The 24,386-nt window shown below is 41.6% G+C and overlaps 1 protein-coding gene across 1 annotated transcript in view; it reads right to left on the bottom strand.

The window, feature by feature from the left end:
* The window catches only part of TTN (titin), a 306,431-nt gene that overhangs the window by 31,197 nt on the left and 250,848 nt on the right, over window positions 1-24,386 (bottom strand). The window contains 11 exon segments of the mRNA XM_027773115.1: window positions 9-314; window positions 414-716; window positions 969-1,268; window positions 1,382-1,669; window positions 3,137-3,199; window positions 3,202-3,432; window positions 3,551-3,853; window positions 3,948-4,535; window positions 4,640-4,936; window positions 5,530-11,992; window positions 13,723-24,368. Coding sequence (XP_027628916.1) covers window positions 9-314; window positions 414-716; window positions 969-1,268; window positions 1,382-1,669; window positions 3,137-3,199; window positions 3,202-3,432; window positions 3,551-3,853; window positions 3,948-4,535; window positions 4,640-4,936; window positions 5,530-11,992; window positions 13,723-24,368 — 19,788 coding nt within the window.

Raw genomic sequence — 24,386 nt, 5'->3', positions numbered from 1 at the left:
GTACCTACCAAGTATATCTTTAGCTTGTGCAGGTTCAGTCATTTCAATAGGTTCTCCTTGTCCAGCACAGTTGACAGCAGATACTCGGAAGTAGTAATTGACTCCATGTTGCAGGTTAGATACCACATATTCTGTAGTTCTGACCTCTCCTTTGGTAGAGACTACGGTCCATTCCTCTTCCTCTCCTTGTCTCATCTCGACTACATACCCAGTAACAGCACTGCCTCCGTCATAGACAGGTTTACTCCAACCAAGAGTAATGGATGACTTAGTTGAGTCTGCAATTCTTATCTTAGCAGGTGGCCCGGGAGGATCTGGAATGGCAATTCGCAATACAGTAATTACACAATCATGTACAATTTATTCACATAAAAGAAGACACAAATAAAGATACTGTATGTATGAGCACCTACCAATGGGGTCAGCAGCTTTGTAGAAGTCAGATGGTTCAGAGAATGGACCCTGTCCAGCAGCATTTATTGCACAAACTCGGTATTGGTAGTCATTATTTTCTGTGAGTCCTGTCACTTTCTGTCTGGTGTCACGGATAGTCTCCTTTAGTACTTTAAACCATCCTAGACTTTTTTTGTCTCTTTTTTCAAGGAAATAGCCACTTATTTCACTACCACCATCTACAATTGGCCTGTTCCAGACAACAGTCATTGAATTCTTGGTAATCTTTGTCACTTCTGGTATGCTTGGTGGTCCAGGTGTAACTATTTAGAAAGGAAAAAAAAAATAGTTCAGAGGATCAATATGACTGATATATTCTACTTTTCAGTCTTTGAGTTCTATCCAAGAATGGTAGTTTCATTTATTACATTTTCCACCTTGTGAAAAGGATGATAATGAGACAAGATGTGAAACAAAAGAAAATCATTTTAAGAAAACATATTCATGGTCTAGCAGAAAATTTATTGTAGATTTTTTTAGTTTTTAATTTCAATTTTCTAATGAAGTCATCTCACCAAATGCATTCTTGGCTACGACTGGACCAGATTCCAATGACTCGCCAATTCCATATTTATTCACAGCACGGACTCGGAATATGTATTCATTTCCTTTAATAATTTTAGTGGTTGTGATGATGCATTCTTCCAGATTTTCAGACACCATAGACCACACAACGCGACTCGTCTCACGCTTTTCCACGATGTAGTGAGTGATTTTGGCACCACCATCATCAGCTGGAGGCCGCCAGAGAAGGGTTATTTTTTCAGCAGTGACAGTTTTAAATTCAATGGGTCCACCTGGAGGTCCTGGTTTGTCTGTCAATAAGAAAAACAAAACAAACTTTTAGTACTGGTAAAAAACTTACTAAATTAAAATCTCTCAGCTTTACACAAGCCAAATTGGCCACTGGTCTATATTCAGCACCTACCAAGGATCTGCACTCTAATGGTGGCTGAGGCTGAGCCCATGGCATTCCTCAGTTTTAATTCATAGCTTCCACTATTGAGGCGATTGGCATCTTTGATGAGTATTGATGCAAGGTCAGTGGTATTTTCAACACATACCAGTGCATTGGTTTGTAATTCTTTATCATCTTTATACCACTCAATTGTAGGTGCAGGTTTGCCAGAAATTCCAGCTCTGAGCTTTACAGATGTACCTGCTCTGTATTTGACAGTTTCTGTATATTCTAGAGGTAAATCAATTACAGGTCCACCTACAAGAAAAATAGATGTGAAATATTTAAAATGTTGTAAGAATGAAAAATAGCTGTGACAACCTCAAAATAAGGACATTATTGTACACACACACACATACACACACACACACAGAGTAGTTCTAATCTTACTTATAATTTTAAACATAAATTTTATAGTGACTCTTCTATTTCAGATAGGTAAAAAAGATTGTGAGCAAGTCCTGTACCCTCAATGCCACATTAATTCCACAGGGACTTAAGTGCCTTTTTAATGGATGTTCAAATTTATTAGGTGTTTTATTCCAGTGAAGAGGTGGGAGAGGGTAGTCAGAACATCACTGAAGACAATGCACTATACATTTTCTTTCACTCTAGTTCTCTTTCCTCTTCCTTTAACAACCTTCTCCTAGTCTTTTCCTTTTCCCTTCCCAGTTCACTGGTTTCCAGGTGTGGGCAGTTCATGCCAGGTCCTTCATATATGAGTTCCCTACTCAGGGTGATATACTCACTGTACAGATTTTGTCAGTTTGCTTAGAACTACTGAAAAACAGAATGAAGTTTAGCTTGTCTCATAGTATCATAAATACTGACTCAGCATCCATGATACATAAAGAGCAGCCCTGGATTTTTAGCCTTCGGATGTAAGTGTATACTTTTGCCCAGATAATGTAGTGGCTCAAGTTGAAAATGGAGAACTTCTAAAGAAAGTGTCATGGAATATGTGACTCATGAAATTTTAATTTTCAAACTGTCATTGAATCAAATGTACCAGTTATTTTCCAGAATGGAAATATATTTATTTCGGACTGACAACAATATACCCAAGGCTCTGGAATCTGTCTGACTCCCTGTGCCATCATTAATAAACTGCTTGACCTTGAGAAAGTTATATAAGCACTCTAAACCTTGGTTTCTTTTCCGTAAATGGACTGATCTTAGGGATGCTAGAAAGAAAAAAAGAGAATTCATGAAGATTACCGCAGATATGCTAACTGCTGCAAATTCTGTCATCAAAGTCTCTGTTTAGCCTAACACTTATTTAAGACCAATATTCTCTAGAGACTCAGTCATGGTTTTAATTATTAACCCATAATTTAAAACAGAATAAAAGCACCAACCCATACAATCAAAGTATCATAAACAGTTGAAGTTGGAAAGCTCTTGGATATATAAAGGACAATTTTCAACATAATAAAATCCATAGAAGACAAACCCGTATCATACTGAATGGGAAAAAGCTATTGTAAACAGCTTCCCACTAAAAACTGGAACAAGACAAGTATATCTGTAGTTCATATCTTTCCTTTTACAGTTAAGAAGGAGATCTGGAAAGGTAAAGGAATTTTCTTAAGACTCAAAACTTATTCATAATTTTTTTTCCAAAAACATAAAGGACATAGTGAAATTTATGTTATAGATTAGAACCAGAAAAAGAAAGAAAAAAAAAATACTGAGTTGATTAGCTGTTGTTCTTAAAAGGCTTACCGTAAGAATCGATGCATGTAATAGGGCCTACAATCTCAGATGGATTGCTGATGGACCCAACTTTTTTTTAGCAAGGACACGGAATTCATACTGGGAATTCTGAGTCAAGCCAGAGACAACAAATTGAGTCTCAATAACATTGGTGAAGCTGGCCTTTGTCCATCTGCCATCTGGAAGATCACGTCTCTCAACAATGTAGCCTGTAATCTTGCTTCCTCCATCGAAAGCTGGCTGTTGCCATGAAAGGCTAACAGAATTCTTTGAAATATCAGTGACACGAACATTTCTTGGGGGTTCTGTGATAATAATAGAAAGCAGATTAGTGGCACTTATGCCAATACTATTTTCCTTTGCAGAAATAAGATTTGCACATTTTTAAGTTGTCATATGGACTTTTTCATGACAAATACATACCACAGGCATCAATGGCCAAGACCGGTTCAGAAGGATGACTGGGTTTTCCAATACCAGCAGCATTTTCTGCATATACTCTAAATTCATAAATAAGTCCCGCACTGATTGTTGTGACTTTAAAGTGAGTTGTGCGGATGACCATTTTGTTGACTTTTTGCCATAAGATACTGTTTCTGTCTTTCATTTCCAGGTGATAGCCTATGACTGCACTGCCTCCGTTAGACACTGGTTCATGCCAGCCCACAGTGATGCTTTCTCGAGTAACATTAGTGACCCATGGTGTAGATGGTGGCCCAGGTGTTGCTACGAAAGAGAGAAATCCCATAAGTTAATGCTGACATTTAAAACATTCATGGTAAATGAAAACCTGGGGTCTTTGTACAGTCTGGCAACTTACTGTATGGTAGTTTGACAATCACACATGCTGAATCTGTGTGGTCACTGATGCCAAAGCGATTTTCTGCCTTGATGCGGAATTGATATTCTTCTCCTGTAGTCAGTTTCATGACTTTAATCATGGTTCTTGCAACTGTTGCAGACACTTCAGTCCATACTGCAGTACTTGTTTCTCTCTTGAGGACAATATAATTGGTAACTTGACTTCCACCATCATACTTAGGTGGCTCCCATTTGAGAGTGACGCTTTCTTCAGTGATATCACTGATAACAACAGGGCCAGTTGGAGGACCAGGCCTGTCTAGCACGACGATGTTAATGAAAGCCTTGGTGGTTCCACTGGAATTGGCTGCAGTGATCTCATATCTTCCAGCATCAGCAGCAACACTCTCTTTGAGGTTGATGGTCAGGTTCTCAGCAGTAACTTCAGTATTAAATCTCATGGTTGCCTTCAGGGGGACACCATCTCTTGATAAGGTCACTTTGGGGAGTGGTTTTCCAGAAATTGGGATGTCAACTTTAAGGTTTGAACCAGCTCTAACATATACTGTATGACTTGGGAAGTTCTTCATATCGATTTCAGGTGGTTCTGAAAAAGAAGAGTATAGAAAATGAAGATGCAAAAGAGTTTCCTAAAATTAGTTTAATGCATGCAAATTCAAGTTTTGCTTCTAGATAAAATTCTAGACATACCAAGTTGTTCCTTAACCAGAACAGGGAGCAGAAGCTCTCTTGGGTCACTCAAGCCAGCTTGATTTTCAGCAAACACCCGGAAAAAGTATTCAGAATTCTCTCTTAGACCAGACACAGTGTGATGGGTTGACTTGACAACTGCACATTTAACCCAATTTTTCTGTCCTTTCTCTAGTGCTTCAACGACATAGTGTACAATTCTGCTTCCACCATCATGTTCAGGCTTCAGCCAGATCAGAGAAACACTATCTTTGGATACACTTGTTACTCCAAGTTTTTCAGGCGGGCTTGGCTTTTCTAAGAAAATAAAGTATTAAAATAAAGGGAAGAATTATTACAGCTTTTTAAATGTGCATTCTTCATACATTTCAAAAGAACACTTAAATTAAGGTTATATAGTTTCTTTGATTTGAGTCTTTCTTACTTTTTATATGGTCAGTTTGGCTTTTGAGCAACTAGGGCTCCTTTAGGATATGTCATCACATGTTAGAGCATTCACATTCAAATTAAATGGCCAGATAAAATTTACCCAGATTAATTATGGGTATAAAAAGGAAGGAGAGGAATGGTCTTATAAGAAACTTTACACAGTGTGGGTATACATACACACACACACATCTATATCTATAAACATACATGTTCATACTCAGATTAATTTGTACTTAATTCATACTATATTATCCAATTCTAGCTAGATGCATTTCTACATTGTTTTTTTCTAATCACTGAAAACCTTTGTCTACTAGAGATTTATTTTGTGCTACAGTGTAAATCGTTTGGGGTGTGAACCAAAGTATTCAAGATTAGACCACTAGTAATGAGAATATGCACAGAAATCTTATAGAAAAATTAATCTGGATATGTAAGTTCTCCATGTTCTTAGAACATACCTGTTATTTTTACTCCTTCCTTTGTTTCTGCTGGTACACCAACACCAAACTCATTTTCTCCACAGACTCTGAAGTAGTAAATAGCTCCTTCTTGTAAATTGGTAATTTTGTAGGAGAGGCGGTTACAGTTGTTAGTCACGGAGACCCATGCTTTCTTGCTAGCCTCACGTTTTTCTATGTGGTAATTCTTAACTGGTGCACCACCGTCGTTTTCAGGAACATCCCAGGATAGCACCGCAGACTCTTTGGTTACATCTTGTACAGTAATATTGGCCGGAGGACCTGGGGAATCTAAAACTTTGACAACTAAGGTGAGTGAAGCAGCATTAACAACATTCTGAATTGTTAATGTGTATTTTCCAGAGTCGTTTCTGTTGGCGTTTTCAATTGTAAGTGATGTGCGAGAGTCTGTGGAATCAATGTAAGCTCTAGTGCGGAGGTCAGTATCTGGCTTACTCCACAAGACGTTGGGTACTGGTCTTCCTCGGAAAGGCACAGTCATGGTAAACGAAGAACCTGCCTTTACTATCAAGGTCTTCTTCATTTCACTGTCAAGATCAAATACAGGTTCTTCTTCTCTTTCCTTGGCTATCTGCGGATCTGAGCTTTCACTGGGATCACTCGCACCAACCTTATTGACAGATCTCACTTGGAAAACATATTCAGCTCCTGTTGTTAGTCCACTTACTGTGTATTCTGTGCCTCTCAAGCTCTGAATGGCAGTTTTCCAGTCAGTTTCATCAGATTTTTTGTATTCTACAGTATATCCAGTTACAGGGGTCCCACCATCAAACAAAGGCTTTACCCAGCCAATCGTGATGGTCGTCTTGCCTGAGTCCACAATTTTAGGTTTGGATGGAGGAGATGGCAAGAACACTGGATCTTCTGCCCGAATTAAGGGGGAGGTGTCACTCGGAAGACTTAGGCCAGCAGCATTTTCTGCATAAACCCGATACTCATATTCACATCCTTCCCGAAGTCCTGTTGATTTCACTCTCAGATCATAAACTGGTTTTTTGTTTACACGCACCCATCGTAGACTATTTTTCTCTCTCCTTTCGATGATGTAGCCAGAGATTTCACTGCCTCCGTCACTCTCAGGTCTCGACCAGCAAAGCGTCATGAACTCTTTGGTCACAGATGTAATTTCCAAAGATGTGGGTGGACTTGGAACTGTAAATGGATCTAGTGCCTTTACGGCCACACTCTCCAAGGGTTCACCAACACCATATTTATTCACACCAGTTACTCTAAATATGTATTCATTGCCTTTGAGTAACTTGGTCACTTTACAGGATGTTGTTCTTAATTCTGCTTCACATATTGTCCATGCAAGGCGGCTCGTTTCACGTTTTTCTACAATGTAATAGTCGATATCTGCACCACCATCTTCTTGGGGACGTCCCCAGGAAAGAGAGCACTTCTCAGAAGTGAGGCCACTGATTTCAAGTGGTCCTGCTGGTGGGCCAGGCTTATCAAGTACCTTGCAATTAACTGCCATTGAACGAGTTCCAGCAACATTCTTCAGTGTTAGTACGTATTGCCCAGTGTCTCTTCTTACACAGTCTTTAACTGTTAACAGAGTATTGTAGTCTGTTGAGATAATTTCTGTTCTTGCTCTTTCTTCAATTTCTACACCATCCTTGGCCCAGGAAATGACTGGCAGTGGTCTTCCTGCAACATCAGCATTTATCTTAAGGACCTCTCCAGCTTTGACAACAATAACGTCTCGGAACTTGACATCCATCATAATTCTTGGAGCTTCAACATCATCTTTAACTGTAATAGGGCCTGTGGATTCCGATGGTTCACTAATTGAATCAGCAGCGTTCCTTGCAAAAACCCGGAATTCATACCGCTGATCTTCAGTAAGTTCAGTTACTTCGAAGTATGTTTCTTGTACATTAGTAAAATTGCACTTTAGCCACCGGCCATCTGGTAGTTCTCTACGTTCAACAATATAGCCTGTGATCTTAGCTCCACCATCGTAATGTGGTTTAGACCATTTAAGTGACACTGATTTTCTGGTTATATTTATGACTTCGGGTTGTCCAGGAGGGTCACAAGGATCTCTTGCCGGAACTGGCTCACAAGATTTACTGCATTTACCAATTCCTGCAATATTCTCAGCATATACACGATATTCATACATCAGTCCTTCATCAAGGCCAGAGACTTTCATTTGAGTATCAGCAATGAGGATTTTATTTGCTTTTGACCAAAGGATACTGCTTCTTTCTTTGTATTCAAGATGATAGCCAATTACTTGACTTCCTCCATCATTAACTGGCACTTGCCAGCTTACAATCATGCTAGATTTTGTGGCATGCACAACTTTGGGAGTACCAGGAGGACCTGGGGGACTGAATGGATACTCTGCAACAACAGCTGAAGATTCACTGTAGGAGCTCTTTCCATAGCGGTTTTCTGCACAAACACGGAACTGATATTCACTCCCTGTTGTCAGTCTCACTATTTTAATGGATGTTCTTGCAACTGCTTGTGAAACTACCTGCCATGTTGTAGAAGTGGTTTCTCTCTTTTCCACAATGTAATTACTAATATGGCAGCCACCATCATATTCTGGAGGATTCCAAGAAATGGTTACATTGTCACAACTAACCTCATCAATATGAATAGGACCTGGAGGGCCTGGTTTGTCAAGGACAATTACAGTAATAGGAACTGTTATGGATCCAGCACTGTTTGAAACACATAACTCATAAGTTCCAACATCTTCCCTTGAAGCTTCTTTAATAGAGAGTGATGTTACAGTCTTTGAAGAAGAAACATTGACTCTTGTTGTCTCTTTAAGTATCTGACCGTCTTTTTTCCAGCTCACAGTAGCTTGAGGTCTTCCTTTGAATGGGACATCAATCTTTAGTTGTTCTTTAGCCTTTACATTGAAAGTATGGAAAGGAAGCTCAACTGAAGGCTTTATTTCAATATCCCTTGCAATTACTGGCACTCCAAGTTGTCTTGGATCACTTCTTCCTTTTTCATTAACTGCTGCTACCCTGAAGACATACTCTTCTCCTGCAGTTAGGCCAGATACAGTTGCTTCTAGGGTTTTAACTTGTGTGCATGTGCTCCATTTTTCACTCCCTTTAGTTTGCATTTCAACGACATAACCAGTAATTTTGCTTCCACCATCACTTTCTGGTTTCTCCCACTTAATTGTAGCTGAACTACGGGTCACATCAACCAGAGTTACTCTTCCAGGTGGGAGGGGTGGTTCAGACACTTTGACGGGTTCGGTAGTTTCAGCTGGCAAACCAATCCCATATTCGTTGGCAGCCAAGACTCGGAAGTAGTAGGAACATCCTTCTTGTAGATTTTCAATTTTAAAAGTATTCTTAGTGCAATTGTTTGTAATGGTAGCGTAGGCTTTTCTTGTTGTTTCTCGTTTTTCGACAATGTAGTTTGTAATTTTAGCTCCACCATCAATAAGTGGTGGTTCCCAGGACAGTGTCACTGAGTCTTTTTTCACTTCTCTTACAGTCAAATTCACAGGGGCACTTGGTGAATCAAGAACTCTGACATTAACAAATGCTGTTTTGGAGCCACTGTTATTTTCTAATGTCAGATTATACCGACCGCTGTCAAATCTGGTAACATTATCAATGACCAACATTGTATATGAGCTGGTTACCTCAATCTGGGCCCTTTCAGTGAGAATGCCGTCTGCCTTTTCCCACTTAACTTCAGGTTCTGGTCGACCTTTGATAGTTACGAATAAGCGTAAAGTAGCACTTGCACGCAGAAGGACCACCTTTCTGAGATCTGCATCAAGCTCTATTTCTGGTGGCTCCGCCCTCTCCTGAGCAACAACAGAACCAGGTATGGTTGCAGGTTCACCTACACCTTCAGAATTCATGGCACAGATACGGAAGTTATACTCAGTATTTTCTTTAAGCTTGGTCACTGTGAACTGCTTTCCTTGTAATCCTGTTGGTGGAGTGCAAGTTGTCCATTCGTCAGCAGTGGCTTCTTTGACTTCAACAACATAGCCTTTGACAGGTGCACCACCATCATAAATTGGCTTATTCCATGCCAGGGAGACAGAAGATCTTGAAGTGTCTGTTACTTTTGGATTGCTTGGTGGACCTGGTGGATATAAGGCATCACATGCACGGTAGAAAACAGATGGCTCACTGGGTTCACCCACACCAGCTGCGTTTTCAGCAGCAACTCTGAATTCATAGGAATGACCTTCAGTAAGGCCAGTCACCCTGAACCGGAGATCTGTTAGTGTTTTCTTGTTGCATTTGGTCCATCTAATGCCTTCCTTATCTCGTTTCTCAAGAATGTAACCTTCAATTTCGGCACCTCCATCATCTACTGGGCGTGCCCACGTGACGACCATAGAATCTTTAGTGATCGCTGAAGCTTCGGGTGTGGAAGGAGGACCTGGTGGCTTATAAGGATTACAGGCTATAACAGGCTCGGATTCCAGAGGCTCTCCAATTCCGTATTTATTCACAGCCATGACACGGAAAATGTACTCATTACCAGGAAGAAGTTTAGTGACTTTGTAGTTCAGGGCCTGTACCTCAGTTGAAACCTGGGTCCAGGAGAGTCTACTTGTCTCTCTCTTTTCAATGATGTAGTGTGAAATATTAGCACCACCATCTTGTAAAGGTGGATTCCATGCCAGGTAACATTTTTCTGCAGTAACCCCAGAAACTTTCAGAGGTCCTTCAGGAGGCCCTGGTCTGTCAAGTACCTTTACAGTGATTGGTATAGACTTTGTGCCACCAACATTGCTGAGCTTCAGAATATACTGTCCTCCATCTGTGCGTATACAGTCTTTAACAATAAGAGTTGTTTTCTGAATAGTGGATTTAATTTCCATCCGAGCAGCTGTTTCTTCAAGCTCCCTTCCATCTTTTGACCAAACAATATCAGGTATAGGTTTGCCACGGATATCAGCTTCAAGAACAAACGTTTCTCCTGCATGAACAATGATGACATCTTTATATTTTGGATCCAGTGAGGCATTTGGTGCATCGATTTCATCTCTTGCAGTAATAGCCCCACTGCTTTCAGACGGTTCACTAAAGTTGCCAGCTGCATTTCTTGCAATTACTCTAAATTCATATCTTTGGTCTTCTACAAGTCCACTCACTGAAAATTCAGTTTCTAAGACATTGGTAAAGCTGGCTTTCATCCAACGGCCATCAGGTAGATCTTTCTTTTCCACAATATAACCTGTTATTTTGCTACCACCATCATAGGCAGGCTTCTTCCACTTCAGCGTGACACTGTTTCTTGTAATAACAATAGCTTCAGGACGACCAGGTGGGTCACATGGATCACGAGCAACAAAGCATTCTGACACTTTGCTAGGCTTGCCAATGCCCACAATATTCTCAGCTGACACTTTGAATTCATACTCCAGGCCTTCATCAAGTCCAGTTGTTTTAAATTTGGTGTCTTGAATGGGGGTCTTATTTAATTTGACCCATAAAATGCTGTTCTTTTCTTTCTGTTCAAGATGGTAGCCAATAACTTTGCTGCCACCATCATTAACTGGCTCATGCCATTGTACAAGCATTTGATCCTTTGAGACAGATGTCACAAATGGAGTTCCAGGTGGTCCAGGTTCTTTAAATGGATATTGTACAATAACTGGTTTGGAATCCAGGGAAGCACTTTTTCCATACCTGTTTTCAGCAAAAATTCTAAACTGGTACTCAGTGCCTGTTTTCAGTTTGGTTACTTTAATTGTCGTTCTTGCAACTGTTGCTGATACCATGTGCCAAGTAGTGGTGGTGGTATCTCGCTTCTCTACGATGTAGTTGCTTATTTGGCAGCCACCAGTATAGGCTGGAGGTTCCCAGGAAATGACCACAAAGTCTGCACTAACTTCATCGAATCGAACAGGTCCAACTGGAGGTCCAGGCTTTTCCAAAATGATAATGCTGAGATTTTCTGTGGCAGTGCCTGCATTATTTGTTGCCGTTACAGTGTATTTTCCAAAGTCATCTTTGTTACTTTCTTTTATGTGCAAAATAGTTGAGGTAGCTGTTTCTTCAACATTTACTCTTGTTGTCTGTTTAAGAGGCTCACCATCTTTGACCCAAGAAATCTTAGGCCTTGGTCGGCCTATAACAGGAATTTCTATTTTAAGATCTTCTCCAGCTTGAACGCTGTAGGTGTTAAATGGTAACTTAAAACTGGGCTGTATAGTTAAGTCCTTGGCTATGACAGGAACACCAAGCACTCTTGGGTCACTTTTGCCTTTCTCATTGTAAGCCTTCACACGGAACTGATATTCTTGTCCAGAACTCAAACCGGTAACAACTGCATTACAGACTTTGGATTCAGTGACAACACTCCATTTTTCAGTGCCTTTGGGCTGCATTTCAACAACGTACCCCAGGATTCTGCTGCCACCATCATGTTCGGGTTTCTCCCACATAAGCGAGGCACTGGTCTGGGACACATCGGTGAGTGTAACCTTTCCTGGTGGTGAAGGAGGTTCACAACATTGCTGAGCTTCAGAATATACTGTCCTCCATCTGTGCGTATACAGTCTTTAACAATAAGAGTTGTTTTCTGAATAGTGGATTTAATTTCCATCCGAGCAGCTGTTTCTTCAAGCTCCCTTCCATCTTTTGACCAAACAATATCAGGTATAGGTTTGCCACGGATATCAGCTTCAAGAACAAACGTTTCTCCTGCATGAACAATGATGACATCTTTATATTTTGGATCCAGTGAGGCATTTGGTGCATCGATTTCATCTCTTGCAGTAATAGCCCCACTGCTTTCAGACGGTTCACTAAAGTTGCCAGCTGCATTTCTTGCAATTACTCTAAATTCATATCTTTGGTCTTCTACAAGTCCACTCACTGAAAATTCAGTTTCTAAGACATTGGTAAAGCTGGCTTTCATCCAACGGCCATCAGGTAGATCTTTCTTTTCCACAATATAACCTGTTATTTTGCTACCACCATCATAGGCAGGCTTCTTCCACTTCAGCGTGACACTGTTTCTTGTAATAACAATAGCTTCAGGACGACCAGGTGGGTCACATGGATCACGAGCAACAAAGCATTCTGACACTTTGCTAGGCTTGCCAATGCCCACAATATTCTCAGCTGACACTTTGAATTCATACTCCAGGCCTTCATCAAGTCCAGTTGTTTTAAATTTGGTGTCTTGAATGGGGGTCTTATTTAATTTGACCCATAAAATGCTGTTCTTTTCTTTCTGTTCAAGATGGTAGCCAATAACTTTGCTGCCACCATCATTAACTGGCTCATGCCATTGTACAAGCATTTGATCCTTTGAGACAGATGTCACAAATGGAGTTCCAGGTGGTCCAGGTTCTTTAAATGGATATTGTACAATAACTGGTTTGGAATCCAGGGAAGCACTTTTTCCATACCTGTTTTCAGCAAAAATTCTAAACTGGTACTCAGTGCCTGTTTTCAGTTTGGTTACTTTAATTGTCGTTCTTGCAACTGTTGCTGATACCATGTGCCAAGTAGTGGTGGTGGTATCTCGCTTCTCTACGATGTAGTTGCTTATTTGGCAGCCACCAGTATAGGCTGGAGGTTCCCAGGAAATGACCACAAAGTCTGCACTAACTTCATCGAATCGAACAGGTCCAACTGGAGGTCCAGGCTTTTCCAAAATGATAATGCTGAGATTTTCTGTGGCAGTGCCTGCATTATTTGTTGCCGTTACAGTGTATTTTCCAAAGTCATCTTTGTTACTTTCTTTTATGTGCAAAATAGTTGAGGTAGCTGTTTCTTCAACATTTACTCTTGTTGTCTGTTTAAGAGGCTCACCATCTTTGACCCAAGAAATCTTAGGCCTTGGTCGGCCTATAACAGGAATTTCTATTTTAAGATCTTCTCCAGCTTGAACGCTGTAGGTGTTAAATGGTAACTTAAAACTGGGCTGTATAGTTAAGTCCTTGGCTATGACAGGAACACCAAGCACTCTTGGGTCACTTTTGCCTTTCTCATTGTAAGCCTTCACACGGAACTGATATTCTTGTCCAGAACTCAAACCGGTAACAACTGCATTACAGACTTTGGATTCAGTGACAACACTCCATTTTTCAGTGCCTTTGGGCTGCATTTCAACAACGTACCCCAGGATTCTGCTGCCACCATCATGTTCGGGTTTCTCCCACATAAGCGAGGCACTGGTCTGGGACACATCGGTGAGTGTAACCTTTCCTGGTGGTGAAGGAGGTTCTTCAGCAGCTTTCACAGCATCAACAGTTTCCACTGGGACGCCAACTCCGAATTCATTTTCAGCCATTACCCTAAAGTAATATATGGCTCCTTCAGTAAGATTCTCAACTTTAAAGCTTGTTTTGCTGCATTTACTACTCACATTCGCATAAGCTTTTCTGGTTGACTCACGTTTGTCAATCACATAGTTCTTGACCTTTGCCCCCCCATCAATGATAGGTGGCTCCCATGCCAGGAGGACAGAATCTTTTTTCACCTCTTTGACTACCAAATTCTGTGGTGGTCCTGGAGTGTCAAGAACTTTCACAGTCACAAAAGCAGACTTGGATCCACTGCTGTTTTCCAACTTGAGAATGTATTTTCCAGCATCATTTCTATCACAATTATCTATTGATAGTTGGGTATAGTTTACACCCTTTTCAATTTGTACCTTATCTGTGAATTCGCCTTCCTCTCGAGACCAAGTGATCTCAGGGGTCGGACGGCCTTTGAATGGAATGTGAATCCTGGCAGATCCTCCAGCTCTTACAATAATTCCTTTCCTTAATTCAGAATCAAGGTCAAGTTCAGGTGCTTCAAGTTTATCTTCTGGCTTCACAGTACCAGGAACTGATGCAGCCTCACCTAGGCCGACTTTGTTGAGAGCACAGACTCGTATTTTATACTCTTGGTGTTCCGTGAGTTTTGAAATTTCGAATCGAGTGACTCTCAGGCCAGTCTGTGGAGTAACTATTTGCCATTCTTCTTCATCTGCTTTACAGATTTCTACTACGTATCCTAGGATCTCACTGCCACCGTCATAGATGGGTTTGCCCCAGGCGAATGTAATTGAATTTTTAGTGGTATCTACTACGTGTGCATTGGTGGGTGGTCCAGGTTTGAACACAGGGTCACAAGCCTTGTAATAGACTGTAGGTGGGCTTGGTTCCCCAACTCCAGCAGCATTTTCTGCAGAGACTCTGAATTCATACTCATGATCTTCTGTTAATCCCGTGACTCTTAGACGTAAATCTGTAATGCGGCGTTTATTACATTTTATCCATCGAATGCCACTTCTGTCTCTTTTCTCTACGATGTAGCCAATGATCTCACTTCCACCATCGCTATCTGGACGGTTCCAGCAGACAGTCATGGAGTCTTTGGCAATGTTTGTGACTTCCAAATTTTTTGGTGGCCCAGGAAGCACGAATGGATTTTTCATTAGTACTGGTGCAGACTCCAAAGGCTCTCCAACACCGTATTTGTTGACAGCCATTATACGGAAAATATATTCATTTCCTTCTAAGAGTTTGGTAACTTTCAGAGAATTGGTCACAACTTCTGCAGCAACAACGGTCCAGGCAAGTCGACTGGTTTCTCGCTTTTCAACAACATAGTGAGAAATGTCACTGCCACCATCTTGAAGTGGTGGAGACCAAGATAAGGTGCATTTTTCACAAGTGACTCCGGTAACTTGGACAGGCCCTTCTGGAGGTCCTGGTCTGTCTAGTACTTTAACATTTACTGGGAATGACTTAGAACCTGCAACATTGGAAGCTCTTAAAATATATTGTCCACCATCAATTCTAATAGCATCCTTTATAATAAGCAAAGCTTTGAAATCTGTGTTCTTTATTTCACACCTGGCAGATTCTTCTACTTCCTTATCTCCTCTTAACCACTCAATGGTAGGTAGGGGCTTTCCGTGGACATCAGCCTCAAGCCTGAATGTTTCTCCAGCATTTACCACAATTGTGTCTCTGAATTTTGGATCCATTGAAATTCTTGGGAGTTCGACCTCATCCTTGGCAGTTATTGGTCCAGTACTATCAGAGGGCTTACTTATTGCACCAGCTGCATTCTTTGCAATGACTCTGAATTCATATCTTTGATCCTCAGTGAGTCCTGACACAGTAAATTGAGTTTCGATGACATTTGTGAAGCTGGCTTTCATCCAACGACCCTCAGGCAAATCACGTTTCTCTACGATGTAGCCTGTAATCATACTTCCACCATCATATACAGGTTTAGTCCACTGTAAAGTGATTTCACTTCTCTTAACCATTATCGCTTCTGGGGTTCCTGGTGGGTCACAGGGATCTCTGGCTACATAGCATTCAGAATTCTTGCTTGCTTTGCCTACACCAACAATATTTTCAGCAGAAACTCTGAATTCATATTCAATGCCTTCTTCAAGATTCACTGCTTTAAACTGGGTGTCATGGATAATAGTTTTGTTGACTTTTGTCCACAAAATACTATTTCTTTCCTTTCTCTCGAGATGGTAACCTATGACCGGGCTTCCACCATTATTGATTGGTTCATGCCACTGTACGACCATGGAATCTTTGGAAATGGCCGTGACAAATGGCGTGCCTGGAGGGCCTGGTTCTTTGTAAGGATATTGAGCTACAACTGGACTGGATTCCAAAGCAAAGCTTTGACCGTATCTGTTTTCAGCAAATATTCTGAATTGGTATTCTGTACCAGTTTTCAGTTTTGTCACTTTGAGTGTAGTTCTGGCTACAGTAGCAGAAACAACATCCCACACTGTGGTGGTTGTATCCCTTTTGTGAACAATGTAGTTGGTGATTTGGCAGCCCCCTGTATACAATGGAGGGTTCCATGATAATGTAATACTTTCGGCACTGACTTCATCAAATTTAACAGGTCCTTGTGGAGGATCAGGTTTATCTAGGGCTATAACTTCAATGGTTGCTGTTTTTTGACCAACGACATTGGCAACTGTGATTCCATATTGCCCACCATCATCCTTATGAGTTTCTTTAATAGTGAGTGTGGTGAGATCAAGCGAATCAGTAACATTGATTCTTGTGGTCTGCTTTAGTGGAAGACCATCTTTAGTCCAAGTAATGGTTGGCTTAGGACGTCCAGAAATTGGCACTTCTATCTTCAAATCTTGGCCAACCTGTACACTGTAACTGTTGAATGCAGGTCTTACATCTGGCTCGATAACCAGATCTTTAGCAACTATTGGAACCGCAAGGGATCTAGGATCACTTCTGCCCTTTTCATTTACAGCAACAACTCTAAAAAGATATTCTTCTCCCTGAGTTAGGTTGGTAATTACCGCTTCAAGAGTCTTTACTCGAGCACACTCTGACCACTTGTCACTGTGTTTGGCTTGCATTTCCACAATATACTGAATGATTTTACTGCCACCATCATGTTCAGGCTTTGTCCAGCTCAGAGAGACACTATTTCTGGTAACATCATCCACAATTATTTTTCCTGGTGGTTGTGGGACTTCTGCAACCTTAATAGGATCAGCAGTGCGGGCAGGAAGGCCAATACCATACTCATTCTCAGCTGTTACTCTAAAGTAATAACTGCAACCTTCTTGGAGTTGATCAATTTTCCAAGAATTCTTATGGCAGTTTGTTACAACAGCTGCATATGATTTTCTTGTGGCTTCACGTTTCTCAACAATGTAATTTTTTATTTTGGATCCCCCATCCAATAAAGGAGGTTCCCATGTAATTGATACTGAGTCTTTGGTAATTTCTGTGACTTTCAGGTTAACAGGTGGACTTGGTGTGTCCAGGACTCTGACAGTGACAAAGGCTGATTTTGATCCACTGCTGTTTTCCAATGTGAGAGTGTATTTTCCACTGTCATACCGATTCACATTGTCAAGAACAAGAGAGGTAAAACTGCTAGTGACATCAATTATAGCTGCATCTCGGATTTCACCATCCACTTTTCCCCATTTAACTTCTGGAGTAGGACGACCTTTTATCGGGACAAATAACCTTAAAGAACCACCTGCCCTTATATTTATAATTTTCCTTAGTTCTAGATCAAGATCAATGTCTGGTGCTTCCAATTTTTCTTCAACTATAATAGGTCCAGGGACATCAGCATGTTCTCCAACTCCAGCTTTGTTAATGGCACAGATGCGGAAGTTGTATTCATGCTTTTCCAGTAGCTTCTCTACTTCTATATTGGTTTTGTTGATTCCAGTTGGTGGAGTACACATTGTCCATTCACCAACACTTACATCACATTTTTCAACAATGTATCCTTGGATTTCACAACCACCATCATATATTGGTTTGCTCCAAGAAAGGAAAACTGACGATCTGGTAGTATCTATGACTTTGGGGTTGTTTGGAGGTCCTGGTTTGTAAATAGGATCACAAGCCTTTTGGTAAGCAGAAGGAGGGCTTGGTTCACTAAGTCCGGCAGCATTCTCAGCTGAGACTCTGAATTCATAATTGTGATTTTCGATGAGGCCAGTTACTCTCAAGCGCAACTCCCCAATCAAACGCTTGTGGCATCTTGTCCATCGGATGCCCTCTTTATCCCGTTTTTCAAGAACATATCCAAGAATTTCACTACCTCCATCAGATGCTGGCCTTTCCCATACAACAATCATCGAGTCCTTGGTGACTGTTGTGACTTCTGGAGCTTTTGGTGCATCTGGCACTACAAATGGATTCTTAGCCATTACTGACTCAGATTCAAGAGGTTCACCAACACCATACTTGTTTACAGCCATTATACGGAAAATGTACTCATTGCCTTCAAGAAGTTTAGTAACCTTGCAGCTGAGAGTTTGCACATTGGCATCAACTACGGTCCAAACTAAGCGGCTGGTTTCTCTTCTTTCCACAATATAATTTATGATATCGCTCCCACCATCCTGAAGTGGGGGTTTCCAAGCTAGAGTGCATTTTTCTGCTGTAACTCCTGAGATAGCAACAGGTCCTTCAGGTGGCCCTGGTCTATCAAGAACCTTTACATTCACAGTAGCTGTTCTCTCTCCTGCCACATTTTTGGCCTTCAATATGTAATTTCCACTGTCGACACGTACTGCATCCTTTACGCTGAGACTAGTGGCAAAGTCAGTGCTCTTTATTTCTAATCGAGCTGTGTTTGAAAGCTCCTGCTCACCCTTTATCCACTGAACAGTCGGTATTGGTTTGCCATGAATATCTGCATCAATTTTGAATGACTCACCAGCATGAATCACGATAGTGTCTTTGAATTTTGGATCCATACTTATTCGTGGTGGATCTACCTCATCTCTTGCTGTTATTGCTCCTGTACTTTCTGAAGGTTCACTAAACACTCCTGCAGCATTTCGTGCTATAACCCGGAACTCGTATCTATGATCTTCAACTAAGCCAGTTACTTCAAACTGAGTGTCAATGATATTTGTAAAGCTGGCTTTCATCCAGCGGCCATCAGGCAATTCTTTCTTCTCAACAACATAACCAGTGATCTTGCTTCCACCATCATAGGTGGGTTTCTTCCACTGAAGAGTCACAGAATTCCGTGTGACAATTATTGCTTCTGGCCGTCCTGGTGGATCACATGGGTCACGAGCTACATAGCATTCTGACACTTTACTTGGCTTGCCGATGCCCACGATGTTCTCTGCGGAGACTCTAAATTCATACTCAATGCCTTCTTCAAGGCCAGTTGTCTTAAACTTAGTTTGAGGAATAGGTGTCTTATTCAACTTAACCCAGAGGATGCTGTTTCTTTCCTTGCGTTCTAGATGATAGCCAATAACTCTGCTTCCTCCATCACTGACTGGTTCATTCCATTGTACTTCCATGCTGTCCCTGGAGGAGTGGGTGACGAATGGTGTGCCAGGAGGACCAGGAACTTTGAATGGATATTGGGCTACAATAGGCTCTGAATTGAGGTAGGTACTTTTTCCATATCGGTTTTCAGCTGCAATTCTAAACTGATATTCACATCCAGTCTTTAATCTGCAAGCCTTTATTGTTGTCCTTGCAACTGTAGCTGACACAATTTGCCAGGTGGTTGTGGAAGTGTCCCTTTTCTCTACAATGTAGTTATTGATAGAACTTCCACCATCATACTTCGGTGGGCCCCAGGAAATAGTAATGCTATCAGCTGTCACTTCTTCTACTTTAACTGGTCCAGTTGGAGGTCCTGGTTTGTCAAGAACAATAACATTAAGGGTTTCAGTAGCTTCACCAGCTGAGTTAGTCAGTTTAACCACATAATGTCCAACATCTTCTCGGCAGGCTTCCTTTATTGTCAGTAGTGAATTATTTTCTGTGCTCTCTGCATTTACTCTAGTTGTCTGCTTTAGTGGTACATCATCTTTATGCCAGGTTACAGAAGGTGTAGGGCGTCCAATGAATGGAACATCAACTTTTAGGTCTTCACCTGCCAGTACAGTGAAAGTATTGAACAGGAGTTTGAAGGCTGGTGGAATGACAAGGTCTTTGGCGATTACTGGCACGCTCAGTTGTCTAGGGTCACTGATGCCCTTTTCATTCTGGGCCGAAACACGGAAAGAATATTCTTCACCCTGAATTAATCCGGTTATAGTGGCTTCGGTGACTTTGACTGTGGCACATGTGGCCCATTTGTCACTGCCTTTGCTCTGCATCTCCACAATGTAGCCTAGAATTCGACTGCCTCCATCATGCTCTGGTTTCTCCCAAGAGAGTGACACACTATTTCTTGTGACATCCACCAAAGTTATTTTTCCTGGAGGAAGAGGTCGTTCTGATGCCTTCACAGACTCTGCAGTTTCAGCCGGCAGCCCAATACCATATTCATTTTCAGCAAGTACCCTGAAATAGTAACTACAGCCTTCTTGAAGCTGGTCTACCTTCCAGGAAGTCTTATGGCAGTTTGTTGCAACAGTTGAATATGCTTTTCGTGTTGATTCCCGCTTTTCAACAATATAGTTCTTAATTTTTGAGCCACCATCAAGGAGAGGAGGATCCCATGTCAATGTAACGGACGTTTTAGTGACTTCCTTTACCTTCAGATCCTGGGGAGGACCTGGTGTATCTAATACTCTCACATTGACAAATGCAGACTTGCTGCCAGAGCTATTTTCTACAGTTAGTATGTATTTTCCACTATCAAATCTGTTTACATTTCCAACAATAAGCAGTGTGTAAGAGCTTGTGGATTCTATGCTAGCTTTATCTAAAGATTCTCCATGTTCCCGAGTCCACTTCACCTCAGGTGCAGGCCTTCCTTTGATTGGAACAAAAAGTCTCAGTGTGCAACAGGCTCTAATAGTAACAACTTTGCGCAGGTCAGCATCCAGTTCAATCTCTGGAGGCAGCATTCTGTCTTCAGCCTTTGGAGTTCCAGGAACAAGGGCAGGCTCTCCAAGTCCTTCAGAATTCATGGCATATATGCGGATTTTATATTCCTGATTCTCTATGAGGTTGGTAATGGTGTAAGAAGTTGCCTTGAGCCCAGCTGGTGGAGTGACAACCTGCCATTCATCTTCCTCAGGCAGGGCAATCTCAACCATATACCCAGTAATTTCGGAACCACCATCATAGATAGGTTTATTCCAAGCAATTGAAATGGATGATCGGCTTGTATCTAGAACACGTGGGTTACCTGGTGGGCCCGGTTTAAATACAGTGTCACAAGCTTTATAAAATGGACTGGTAGGACTTGGTGCACTAATGCCAGCAGCGTTTTCAGCCATAATCCTGAATTCATACTCGTGTCCTTCAGTCAGTCCAGATACTTTATATCTTAAATCAGTAAGCGTTTTCTTGTTGCATTTCACCCAGCGCTGGCCGGCTTTATCACGCCGTTCCACAATGTAGTTGATGATTTCACTTCCACCATCAGAATCAGGGTGTCCCCAGCAGACAACCATTGAATCTTTAGTAATGGCTGTCACCTCGGGGTTTTTGGGTGGATCAGGGGGTCCATAAGGATCCACTGCGAGCACAGGTTCTGATTCCAGTGGCTCTCCAACTCCATATTTATTTACAGCCATGACACGGAATATGTATTCATTGCCTTTCAAAAGTTTTGTGACTTTTAGTTTTGTTACTTGGACTTCTGAGGCTACATTTGTCCAGGCCAGTCTGCTAGTTTCACGTTTCTGTACTATGTAATGATCAATTTTGGCACCTCCGTCATCTAGTGGAGGCAACCAGGACAAGACACATTTTTCTGATGTCACATCAGACACAGTTAAAGGTGCTTCAGGTGGACCTGGTCTATCAAGAACTTTGACATTGAAAATGTGTTTGGCGAAGCCACCAGGATTGGTTGCTGTAAGGGTATAGGCACCACTATCTTTTCTTGATGAGTCCTTGTTTACCAGATTAGTAGAGAAATCTGCAATCTTTATTTCTAATTTTCCTGTGCCTTCAAGCTCTTTTCCATTTTTGGTCCATTCCATTGTTGGAGGTGGGCGACCCGAAACATCAGCTTCTAGTTTGAATGCCTCACCTGCTTTTAATATAACTGTGTCCTTAAATTTAACATCCACCATTATTCTTGGGGCTTCAATGTCATCCCTGCATGTGATTGCATCGGATGGCTCAGATGGTGGGCTAATAGCACCAGCAGCATTTTTGGCAATGACACGGAATTCATATGCGGCATCTTCTGTTAGGCCACTGACTGTAAATTCGTTCTCCAAAATGTTACTGAAGTTGGCCTTCAGCCACCGCCCATTAGGAAGGTCTCTCTTTTCAACTACGTAACTGGTAATTTTAAAGCCTCCAGTATATTCAGGCTTAGCCCATTTAAGAGTCACTGTGTGTCTAGTAATATTTAGAGGTACCGGTTTCCCAGGTGGGTCAATGGGATCCAAAGCAAACATAGGTTCAGATGGCTTGCTCGGTTTGCTTTTGCCTGCCATGTTTTCTGCAATCACTCGGAATTCATAAGCAATACCATCTGTAAGTCCACTTGATTTGAAAATGTTGCCTGCTACTAATGCTTTGCTCACAGTCTGCCAGAGAATACCGTTTCGTTCTTTTCTTTCAATGTGATACCCCAAAATTGGGCTTCCACCATCAGTAAGAGGCTCATGCCAGCTAATTGTCATTGAATCCTTGCTAACTGCAGTTACCTGAGGGGTACCAGGAGGCCCAGGAACCTTAAATGGATAATTGGCAACTATAGATGCTGATGTGATGCCTGGTCCAACTCCATATCTATTTTGAGCTTTTACACGGAACTGATATTCCACTCCAGTTGTAAGGTGGGTGGCTTTATAGGTAGTGCGTATAACAGTGGTTGCTAACTCAGTCCATGAGGTACTGTCAGTCTGTCGCATTTCCACTACATAGTTGCTTATTGGTACACCTCCATCATTCTCAGGTGGTTCCCAAGAGAAGGTTACAAAATCAGATGAAACTTCATCAAATTTGATTGGCCCAGTAGGTGGCCCAGGGATATCATGGACTTGAATGGTGATGACATCACCAACTTCTCCTACAATGTTCTTTGCTGTTAATGGATAGGGCCCACTATCACTTCTGACACACTCATTAATATTTAAGATGGTTGAAGTTGCTGTATTTTCAAAATTAACTCTCTGTGTTTGTTTAAGGATTTGATCTCCTTTCTTCCAAGTCACTGTGGGCTTTGGTCGACCAAGCACTGGAATTTCAACTTTGATGTTGTCACCAGCTCTGGCAACAACCAATTTCTGATAGATGCCACGGAGATCCAACTCTGGAAGCATGGTCTGCTCCTTGACAATGACAGGTCTGCTTTCTCTTGGGGCACTTCTTCCTGCACTGTTCACTGCCATTACCTGGAAGGTATACTCTTCCCCTTCAGTTAGATTCTTCACAACACATTCTAACCCTTTCACAGTTGTGATGTGGGTCCACTGGTCAGAGCCTTTTCTTTGGGCTTCAATCACATAACCAGTGATTTTACTGCCACCATCATGTTTGGGTTTAGGCCATGCCAGGCTGACTGTGCTCTTAGTTATGTCCATGATGTTAAGACTGTCTGGCGGCGATGGTGCTTCAGAGGCTTTTACAGGTTCTGTAGTTTCTGATGGCTCTCCAATTCCATATTCATTTTCTGCCATCACTCTGAAGAAGTATTCACACCCTTCAGTCAAACCAGTAACTTTATAGGTGCATTTATGGCACTTAGTGGTGGCTGTAGAATAAGATTTCCGTGTTGCTTCACGTTTCTCCACAATGTAATTTGTTATACGTGAGCCCCCATCTATCAGAGGGAGATCCCAGTGCAGGGTGACACTGTCCTTGGTGATGTCTGTAGGCCTCAGGTTAATGACAGGGCCTGGTGTATCCAAGACTCTGACATTAACAAAGCCACTTTTCTTCCCAGCAGGGTTTTCAATGGTCATCACAAATTTGCCAGTATCATATCTATTACATTCTGGGATAATCAAAAGAGTAAATGATTCTGTATTTTCAATGTTGGCTCGGTTTTTCAGGTTGATATCATCTTTGGTCCATGTTACTTCAGGGGCAGGACGACCTTTAATTGGCACAAATATTCTAATACTGAGTCCAGCTCTTACAACAAGGGTTCTTCGAAGTTCGGCATCTAGCTCAAAATCAGGGGCCATTTCCCGTTCTACAATTTCAACATCTGGAATCACTGCTGGCTCCCCAACACCTGCATCATTGACGGCACTGATTCTAAAGTTATATTTTTCTTTAGTCTGAAGATCAGTGACAACAAACTGAGTGATTCTGAGGCCAGTTCCTGTTGTATCTTTTATCCAGGCCTCATCTCCTACTTTCTGATGCTCTACGATATAGCCAGTGATTTCAAGTCCACCATCATAATGAGGCTTGCCCCATGCTAGAGAAGCAGACTTTTTAGTCGTATCAGTGATATGTGCATTTGAAGGTGGTCCTGGAGGATCTGAAAAAGAGAAGACAT

The sequence above is a fragment of the Tupaia chinensis genome, unplaced genomic scaffold, assembly GCF_000334495.1.
Source record: "Tupaia chinensis unplaced genomic scaffold, TupChi_1.0 Scaffold000322_1, whole genome shotgun sequence".
Lineage (NCBI taxonomy): Eukaryota > Metazoa > Chordata > Mammalia > Scandentia > Tupaiidae > Tupaia > Tupaia belangeri.
This window is presented reverse-complemented; position numbering and strand designations above follow the sequence as displayed.